Source organism: Liolophura sinensis, chromosome 3 (genome assembly GCF_032854445.1).
Source record: "Liolophura sinensis isolate JHLJ2023 chromosome 3, CUHK_Ljap_v2, whole genome shotgun sequence".
Classification (NCBI taxonomy): Eukaryota; Metazoa; Mollusca; class Polyplacophora; order Chitonida; family Chitonidae; genus Liolophura; species Liolophura sinensis.
In genome coordinates, this window is record NC_088297.1 from 16,081,687 (window position 1) to 16,092,841 (window position 11,155).

General features: G+C 43.5%; 1 protein-coding gene across 1 annotated transcript; it reads left to right on the top strand.

Annotated features, from left to right (window-relative positions):
- Nucleotides 1–8,221: 8,221 nt before the first annotated feature.
- LOC135463420 (protein toll-like) lies at nt 8,222–10,621 on the top strand. The gene has a single exon (XM_064740679.1). It carries the CDS (start codon nt 8,222–8,224, stop codon nt 10,619–10,621), a length of 2,400 nt encoding a protein of 799 aa, XP_064596749.1.
- The last annotated feature ends 534 nt before the right edge of the window (nt 10,622–11,155 follow it).

Here is an 11,155-nt window from a genome sequence, read left to right on the forward strand (position 1 = left end):
GGTGAGAGACATCTGGGTTTTTTTTCTGCGCCAGAATGCTACCTATTCGGCCACGGAGGACCCCGTAATGTGTACCTCTAGGTAAACATGGGCCACACAATACAGAACCAATCAAGGTCTTACATGTAATTAGCGACGTCATTCAGGAATTTGTCAGGCTAATGTGGAAATAAGCAAGCGTAATCGGCTTTTTATGATGAATCCCAAAATTTACAAAAAGAAAGTTAAAAACAACAAACTGAAAAAAAAATCTTATTCTTACAAAAAGTGCAAAATAGCAAATGACTAAATTAAATAAGACGTATGTATTGGTTTCATTGGCGACTTACTGGTTGCGTTTGTTTAACGGTGAACAAAATATTTAACAAATCTTAATGACAATACTTACCTTAATCGTCTATAACAACTGGACTTCACTGCAGCAGTGCAGTGTGGAGCTGGAAACCGGGATCCAAAGATTCTTACAGCGTCTGCTTATTTATTCTTGAACTGCAAAAAGGGCTCACCCGGTCAATACGACTAATGATTTCTCCGCCCAGCTAAATAAAAAGACAAATGTTGTTCTTTATAACGTATCGAGTGACCAATTGTACAGTGTTATGTTCTTTTGATGGAGTTTCATCCATCAGAAGGATGTGCGCATTAATCCGACGGGTCGCTGTGAGTTCAACGCCAGTTCATGCTGGTTTCCTCTCCAGTCATACGTCGGAAGGTCTGCTAGCAGTCCACGGATGGTCGTGGGTTTCGTCCCACCATAATGCTGGCCGCCGTCGTATAAGTGAAGTAGTCTTGAATACGACGTAAACCACCAATCAAATAAATAAATAAATACAATATGAGTATATTGATTTATTGATTTATTTGACGCCATACTCAAAAGTTTTTCACTTCTACGATGGTGATCAGTGATGATCGGCGGAAGATACTGGAGTTCCTGTTGAAAACCACCGACCTTTGCCAAGTCCCTGACGAGTTTTGTGACGTATAACCTATACACATTAGCAATGCATATTCATCGATATACTACGCCAACGGCCACACCAGCGTCGCGGACAACTTATTTTCAACGGAACCCTTAGATCTGAAATGTGTGTCATTCTTCCCAGCTTATCTTTCAGAAATACAAATCTGTATTTTTCCATTTATTAACCTGAAACTCGGTCTTTTCGTGTGTACTGTCCTTAACATGTCAAATCTGTACGCTACAAAAACTTGTTTCCTGTAATACTTCAGTAACTTTTACTTCATATCATCTACTTATTCGTGAATAATAAAGATAGTAATTTCACAATTAACACAAATGTACCTGTTACATCAGCAGCAGGCCAACTTCGCTAATGCCCATTTAACATTTCTAACGCTGTCCAAGTGGATGCATCGGTTACATTTGTGTTATTTGCGACATTATGGGCTTTATTCTGGCGTAATGATGTGATATGAATTCTCTAAAGTTAAACAGGTTCTGAAGGATCTCACTGTGCAAGAAACACTCGCTGACCTTCATAGTGAATTTGTCATCACTGTATCAGACAAGGCTCCTAATAATGTCATCTTTATTTGCAAGAATTATTATTATCAAATTCTTGTTCAAGAGCTATGTGCATAACTATAGTATAATATAATATAAACTTACGGCCCAAAGAAACTTTACAAAGAGTTCAAATCAATTTATTTTGCCAGAGCAAAAAACAGGATGACTGAAGTTTAATATATTGAAAAGACTAATGACTTTAGATATTGAAAGTCTTGAGTAAGAACGGACAAAGTAGCCCTCAAATCATTTTAGAAGTAAACAAACAGAGCAGGGGTAGAAAAATAGCCATTCCATCTTGGTTAACAATGGGAAGAGTATGCAAAAAGTTGATTATTTTTAAAATATCAAAAACCAATCAATATCGCTTGTGGCCACCCCTTTTTTCAATGCATGCAAAAACTCTCCAACGCATAAAAAACGTCAGTCGACTGATGAGATGACGTGGGATTCGTTGCCATTCATCTTGGAGAGCGAACGCCAGTTCTTGTCGGCTGGCTGCAAGGTATGGCCGTTATCTTACTCGACGACCCATGCTATCCCAAAGGTGTTCTGTGGGGACATATCTGGGGAACGTGCAGGCCACGGCAAGACGTTGACGTCGTTGGCTTCCAGGAAGTTCTGCACAACTCAAGCTGTATGGGGTCTGGCGTTGTCATGTTGGTACAGGACACCACGTGGTTGCTGTTGAAGGAATGGCACGACAACAGGACGTAGAATTTCATCCACGTAACGTCGAGGTGTTAAGTTCCCGTAGATGATGACCAGTGGCGTCCGTTCCTCTCCACAAATCCCACCCCACGCCATCACGCTGCCGTCACCAAACGGCACCACCTCCTGGATGCATGATGAAGCCGTTCGTTCGCCTCTTCGACGGTAAACTCGCTGTCTGCCATCGTCTCGGAACATGCAGAAGCGGCTTTCATCCGTGAAAATAACACGTAGCCAATCCCGTCGCTGCCAACGGTGTACAATTCCTACCCATCGCAACTTCAGCAACTGCCCTCTGAATGGTCGATAGGCCCTAATTTCGTGAGCCCTGGGTCTCCTGGACACGGTCTGCCGATTGACCCGGTCACCTAAGGTACTGATTGATGATGACGTCACTGTCAGGAAGCCGTTCTTCAGGATGTAAGGTGCGCAGGCACCCGTCTTCTCTGGGCGTACTTACCCTAGGCCAGCCTGTTCTTGGCCTGTCCGATGTCTGCCCTGTCTTTCTGTAACGTTGCATCAAGTTTGACACAGTTACACGAGAGCAGCCGAAGGTCCTTGCAATGTGGGTATGGGTGGCTCCCATGGATACCATGCCCAGGGCCCTCTGGCGTCGTTGCGGTGTCAATCGAGGCATTACTTTGGTGGTAAACGCCCTCGTGCATGTATCGCGCGTGTACTTTCTTCCGCGCGAGGTATGCGTTCGCTGATGGCCGGGGCAGATGTCCCATCGGGAGAATGTCCTGGCGCAGACTGGGCAATCGAAGTCACCCCTCTCCGAGGACTCTCCGGGTACTCGACGTTCATGCCGCAGTAAATCCGCCCCGCGAGAAAACTCTCCCTGGCACTGTGCTCATGTGTGGACCATGATTGTTGGACGAAAGATGGCATTTAAAAGCTCTCGAGCGGTTTTGAACACACCCAAGCAAGCTGCACTTGGATGGGTCCACTACAGTCCGTGTGATGGGGTTGCTTTCTCTTCCTTTGGTCGTCAGCAAACGGTGCGGTGCGGTGAGGTGAAGTATAGTAAAGTGTGGTGCGGTGCGATGCGGTGCCGTGTGGAGAAGTATAGTAAAGTGTGGTGTGGTGCGGTGCGGTGCGGTGCATTGTGGGATATCTGAAGTTTGCACGGCATGATTTTAACTCACAGCTGAAACAGTTTTATTGATGAATGCTGATTATAAGATATTGGTGGTGAGGATAAGCCTACGTTCGTCGCACAGGTTCTAAAGGTCAAGCTTGTCTAGTGGTGGCAGTGATGTGCCGTAAGGAATATTGCCTAAAATGCCTGGTGCCAGATATTTTGTTAGCAGACAGTGGCCATGCCTCAGGTTCTTATCACCACCCCCCCCCCCCCCCCCCACTCCCTTATGCAAAATGTTTTTACTGTTAAGATCGGGTTCAGTTTTATAGGTAGTGCAAACTATAGAGGCCGGGGTTATCTTTTGACATTTGGCAAATTAATGACTTCCCCACATGTAATAATAGCATATAGCAGATGGATAAACGACCAGTGAAGGCGACCCCAGCAATCATCATTAGCAGAGATGAGATCGATATATTTATATATGGATTGGATTAGAAACGGATTTAATCCGTACATCTTTTATTTTCTTATCTGAACGGTTTTCATTAAAACCAGTGGTTGTTTTGCTGGTGTTGACTTTTAACGGTCTTGCATTTTCCCGCTGTGATTCATGTTAGCTCACTCACACACTAAAGCTCCACCTGTGTTGAAATCTAACACAACAACTTTTGAGTAGCTATGTAGCGTATGTTTATGCTATGGGCCACATCGGTATAGGCCTATGTCTCAAATCGAGCGCTTCGTCGTAATTTGCTACCCTTTGAAATTACAGGATGTTAGTAGTGAATATCCTGCTCGCAATATTCATTACATCAGTCCTAAATATGTTGTTCAGATTTTCAGTGACAACGCAAGCAGACCCGCTAAAAAATGAAACAACACATGTCACTGAACCCACTATTTTCTAAAATCCAGTTCCTGGTGTACGCATTCTCAGCCGCAATCATACCAATCCCATTATTAACTGCGTTGACAGTCATGATTTTGTTCAAACTAAAGCAAGTCAGTAAAGCACGCAAAGTGAATTTAAGAACATCAACAAACGGCAAAACAGGCAAATAAAGCAGGACTACCAGCAACCTGCGGATTGTCGTGGGTTTCCTCCGGGCTCTGCCCGGTTTCCTCCTACCATAAGGCTGGCCGCCGTTGTTTAAATGAAATATTCTTGAGTACGGCGTAAAACACCAATCAAATAAATAAATAAGAAGAGCAAATTCTGCTCGCCAGTCTTTTGGTGTTTTTGATTTGTCACATTCTATAAGCATCCATAACGTTTATATGGCGGCTCTTCGTGGATGCGCTGTAATCGCTCAATTCCCATTTGAACTTAAAATGCGTGTTTCGTTAGCGATCAGCTTGCATGTTCTTTATCCTACCTTGAATTTTATCTTTTGTATTTGCTGCAGTAAAATAATGTGCAAAGCCATCAAGGACTTGTTTCACATTTAGACCCATCAAAAGCGATTCCAGGTTATATTTTATCATTTTTAGCTCGCATTTTTCAGTTCCAACGCTACTGATAGAAGTTGTTTGAACGAACGCTAGACAGCGCAAACAGTTCTATTAGGGCTTCTAGTCAACAAGCTTCCCACGAACAGCCAGAGTACGGGAATTTACAGATTATGTGTCCATGGCCGGAATAAAAATATAGATTTAAATTGTTTGCGGGCATGTGAAGTTATGACTTTAAATCTCAAATATTGCCAATTTTGTTATTTGTTGTATTGCAGTTCGGAACAGTGAAGATCTTGTCGTAACGAAGCATCTGTATTTACAATTGGTTGTGGCTGCGTATTTGCTGCAAGGCGGTCCCAATGCGAGCATATTAAACCTATTCCTCACTGGAAGGATTAACCTCACCCAAGTTACTATGACATGGTCATTTGCTTTTGTTTATGCTTAAGGAAATTCCATTCCCGTATAATGGACATTCCAAGGTCCCTGATCGCTCTTGTTACAAATTAACTATGACGCGCTTGAGATACGTCATGTTATGACGTGCCTTGACAGTGATGTATGATGGGCTGGATACGCGGTGTACTTCCTCCTGTGTTTTCTTTCTGATGGAACTAGTGAATAAATATACACGTGAAGATCTCACCACCAGAAATCGGTTGTGCTTCATTCCATCATTTGCTCACGTCACATTACATCAGTGAATGGCATTCTCCTGCTGTGGTGGCATAGTGGAAAGAGCGTTTGCTTCGTAAACGGTAGAACCGGGGTTCAATCCCGAATCTCGAGAAACATCGGTCATCTCGCTTGGCGTTCAACAAAACAGGAATAGGTCAAGTACTGTCAGTGTCAGCCCGATGTCAGTGTAATGCACACGAAAAACACTTATACTGAAATTTAACACAACGATCTGTGTTCTTTTCATTCAACAAAGAAATGTGTTACCCCCGAACAAACATTTGTTATATAATTGTGAAGTACACATGTGTGTGATACAAAATAATGAAACACAGACAAGACCATGTGTTAGTTCAGCACGAGATAGAGTTGTTCAAATCTGACACAAGACTTATATTCAAAATAACAGGTGTTGTGTTCATTCAACACAAGTGGTTTTTGTGTCCTCAAAGTTTTGTGCGCAAGTCAGGCCCGTGACCAATGAGGTCGCGTGTTCGAATCCAGCTCTCGCTGGTTCCGCTGTAAGTCGGGAATTTTCAGGTGCATGTTGAAGGGTGTCTGAAGTGGACATGACTTGTTTAATTTTTCTTAGCTCGGCTTTATACATTCAAGCATGAATAGTTGGATAAATATTGTAGGGACAAAATCATTACCGGCGTGTTAAGAAGGTATATGGAGATTTAAATCCTGGTTGTGAAATTTTAACTCCCACATTGGATATACATCATAATAATACACAAAGTGATATCCACGTTTAACTTTATACAAGACCACAAAAAAGAGTTCCGTCGACCATTTATTGCCATTTATTGATAACAACAGAAGCGCGAAAAATCTCTTGCCCGAAAGTGGGATTGAACCCATAGTGTGAATTTGCGATAGAAGGGCAACTAGTTTAAACCTTCGGCCACAGCGCACTCCTATAAATGCTCACAAGTTACTATCAAAACAAGTTCAGTCACATCCGAAAGTAGCAAATCTAGTGCGTTACGGAAAAGAACATGTTACGGTAATAGAAATTATTTTGGTACAACTACCTGTAAAAGGACCAACTGACATAATTGACCAGGGCTTTGCAAGGGATTAACAGATTCTCTGGATTTGTATAGAACACAAATTAAGAGATTTACGGATTATATTCACAAGAGTGAATAACACGCTCATGTTGAGTAATCCGTCCGATAGTGCCATTATGCTAATCTCGAACTCTTGCTGGCCAAAGATTTAATCTTCTTGTGGAGTCATAGGCTACCAAAATGCATAAGGCGCGCAGAATGTGTAGTGGGCAGAAGAGTGTGTGTTGGATTAGCTATAGTAACCACGGTCTTGTCAAGGAAACAGAACCGTTGTGCACACTGGGCGGCGAGACAGTCCTCATGTTTGCTCCCCACCGGAGCGAGTATCGTGTATCACACACCCCAGGGTAAGGCAAAATAAGGTAAGAAGTTTAAATCTTGTATACAATGTCGATATTTCATGCATTTGAATCACAAAACTAAGAAAGTATCGCCCCTGTGGTTTCCAAACATTCATTACACTCACAAAATTATTCTGTTAATTTTAACCGAAAGTCTGGGGACCGAGTGTTGCTAAAATATATTATTTTATTTCAGCTGATTGCCCTGTTAAATATAACACACATATTCTATTAATTCAACGTAAAATATATACATGCTGAACATGAAAGACTATTGTGTCGATAGAATACATTCAAGCATCACTCAGACAGCACACTTTCTGTTGAAATTAGCAGATTAATTCTTTAAGTATAGGGGTCCACGCCGTCCTGGTGGGACATCAATTGAAATTGTTAGGATTATTATTCTTTGCATTTTCAAAGTTCCTTTATGTTCAAAACTACTAGATATAGAAACCAAACATAGCAGTAACAATACTGAGCACATCTGAAAACTTTTGGCGGCCATTTTTAAATTTTATAGAAAAGTTTTCAAAAATATTCAGCCCTATCAGTCAAAACTTCTTGAGTATGCCGTTAACTAGCAATTGACTTTTACCAAAAAACATTCAGTTCAAATATTTATCCATTAACTTAACATAAATGTGCGTAATGTTGTAAAAATGTATCATGCGGAAGACACCAGATGTGACCGTCGCTGCATCTACAATGACTGTATATTACAAAAAAGGTCAGATCAATCATTTTGCTTTCCATAAAAAGTGTACATAAACAATAAGACGAAGTACTATTCCAATTAAGCCCCATGCAGGGCCTTCGTGTCCTAGTGGTTAGCGTGCTGGCGCAGGACTATGATCCAGCAGCCTCTCACCAATGTGATCTATGTGAGTTCAACTAATTTTGGCTTCCTATCCAATCGTACATAGGTAGGTCTGCCAAGAAATGGTCGTGGATTTCCTCCCACTAATATACATTTTCATATAAATTTAAAAAAATTGTGTTCGGCATAAAAAGCATTCACAACTGTTTAAGACAATGTGAGAAATCTTTGAAACATATTGTCCAAAAATCCACATGATAAAGTAATGACGTACGTCCCTTTTCGTTCTTTGAAAAGAAAAATTAAAAACAAACCGTTTCAATACCAGCAAAGTTATGACTCGTCATTATTTTGGGTACACGTTAGTTTTACTTCATGTGCACTCTAAATGCTGCTGTTCAGTTCAAAACCTATTGTGTATGTGTCAGTGTCTAAACTTTGTCTTATTGTCTCTTTTCAGAGTTCAAACAGGAGGCTTTATCGCGGATTGGTTGTTCCGCGACGTAGGATCGACCAATCATGATGGGGACCAGCAGGGTAGTCATCCTGATTCTGACTGGATGGCTGTCTTACCCTCTGTGCCAATCACAGCTTGTTAGATGTCCAGATGGTTGTCTCTGCACTACAGTTCCGAACAGCGCTACAGCCCTGGTGACTAACAGTTTTCTTCGTCTCCAAGTCTCGTGTGGCACGAATAATCCGAACCCGTCTATCCCAACCCTAAACGTCAAAACAGACTACCTGAGGGAGTTCGAGTTTACAGGGAGCGACCTACAGAAAATGCCGCCAAATTTGTGCACCTACAATTACATCCAGTATCTTGATCTCAGCAACAACAACATGTCGTACTCATCGACAGAAGTGTTCGGTTGTCTTCCCTATCTGGTTCGCCTCCAGATGTCGCATAATGCCTTCACAGAGCTTCACGGGGGAATTTTCGATGGACTGGCTGTCATGACAACCGTAGATTTTTCATCCAATCAGATTGAGTACATCCATCCGTTTGCGTTCCACGTGGGGCTTTCCCAGCTCGAGACCGTCGACCTTAGCAACAACAGACTGACGTCGTTCGAGCCCTGGCCATTTCTTCTGCCTAATCTTATCGTTTTTGATCTCACACGAAACGAAATCGACCATTTCAGCAACAACATGAGTTGGACAGTTCAACAGTCCCCTTCTTCGATTGCAGCATACATTGGTCTCCAGAGTAATCAATTTTCCACCCTGTCACTTTCTGACTTTGCGATCTTTGGATTTTCCAGTATTGCTGAACTTTGGTACATGAGGCCCGTTTTTGGCTATTTCGACCTCAGAAACAACCCGTTTGTCTGCGACTGTCACATCTACCAGTTTGTCTACTATATGTCTCACATATCCAAGACCTACCCTCTCAAGACAAGTTTTGATTATCAGTACTATGACGTTACATGTAAATCTCCGCCCCGTCTGCAGGGAAGCGTCATGCTTGACCTTAACTACACGGAATTCATTTGCACTGACGTTACGTTGTGTCCTCCTGGTTGTCAGTGTACGTTCACGCCGCACACGGACGTCAGTGACGTCGACTGCCGATCAGCGCGTCTCAAAGAAATGCCTAGAGATCTTCCACAAGGGAAACTCATACTCCATTTTCAAGACAATGACATTCTCGGGCTGTCACATCGGAACTACTTGTCTAGAATTACTCACCTTTCTCTCAGCAATAATAAACTGGGACACATCGAAGAGGCGGCTATACGTGATCTTGCCAATATTAAAGCTCTTCACCTGAACAACAACAACTTGACGACCGTGCCAAGAGTCCTGAAAGATGTCATTGGGCCCTCGGACTTAAGTCTGGGCGGAAATGCGATTGTTTGTGACTGCACGACAACGTGGCTTGCTGACTGGCTTCGAGATTCCTCCTTTGCTGGAATGGACAAGGAACTCTGCTCGAACTCCAGTGGTGTGTTTTTCTTGGACATTAGCGACCAAAGCCTCGGCTGCAATCCCGAAAGTAGTCCTCTGACCCTGTATATTACAATCGCCGTGATGTGCGCTGCCATCCTTCTCTTCGTTATCTTGCTGATCGTTCTGCGCAAGTACGTAAAACTCTTCTGTTTCCGGTATCTCAGCCTACATCCCTTTGACAGGATGGAAGACGAACGTCCCTCCGAAAGCAGGGAAAAGGATATCTATCTCTCTGTTTACTCTCAAAGAGACGACGTACGGCAATGGGTTAAAGGGGAGCTCACGAAGCGTTTGGAGACACATGCTTTGGACTTTAAGGTTTTCCTGCCGAATCGGGATGGAGGCAAGGCCACTTCCCGAGAGGTCATTGCCGACCGTTTACGAGACAGCAAGCGGCACCTGTTCGTGTTTACCTCGGATTTCGCTCAGGCCGACTGGCCTATGTTTGAGCTGAGAGAAGCGTGCCTTCAGGAGGAGGTCGGAGAGGGGAAGAGGATGGTCATCATTCTATACGACGAGGATGCTTTGGATCACCTTGACGACGATACGAAAAAGCTCGTCAACCATCAAGTGATACTACGGCCTTCCAACCGGTGGTTCTGGGTGGAGCTGTTCTACTGGATGCCCGTGAAACACCTTGGGCCGTTATGCTGTAGGTGCTCGTGTAGATGCTGCCGAAAACCGCCACCGCAGACAACCGTCGGGCAGTCAAAACTGAAACTGTCGCTTCATGGACCAGACATAGATCGGTCCAGTATGGCAACACCGGTGCACAGATTCAACGTGGACGAAGACCTAGCCTGGCAAGATCACGAGGAATCAGACTTTTCAGCTAACCGAGACATACGTCGAGCAAAATATCCCCGGTTATCCCCCCTGCCCTTAACGTCTTCAGCGTCACAAGAAGCCATAAGGAGTGACCTGGATGTGATCCATGAGGGAAGCGTGCCGCCGTCTTCAGGCAATCTTTGACTGCCTGGACACAATGTGTTACTCAAGAACACATGCAGTGTTACAAATTATACGCTCCCTGGAAATGCCCAGGAGTCAATCACACTAGAGTGGAGCACGCAGGGCAACACGCGGTTAAAGAAATAATGACAATTTAATAAGTACCTAAAAAAAACTTGAAAGCTGACTAAACAGTTTCGCGCAAGGATTCCACTGGTAAGGCTAAGTAAGTACCTAAAAAACTTGAAAGCTGATTTAACAGTTCCGCGCATGGACACCAGTGGTAAGGCTAACCCTAAGAAAGCCTACGTGCGTTGCAGTCTTCAAAGATCAAGCTTTTCTAGTTGTGGTAGTGATGTAAAGCGAGCTTAAGGAGCAATACATGCGCTGTAAGGAGTGTCCAATAGACATATTTATTCATTTGATTGGTGTTTAAGGCCGTACTCCTGAATATTTCCACTTATACACGGCGGCCAGCATTATGGTGGGAGGAAACCGGGCTCAACCCGGGGGAAACCCACGACCACCTGCAGGTTGCTGGCAGGCCTTCCCACG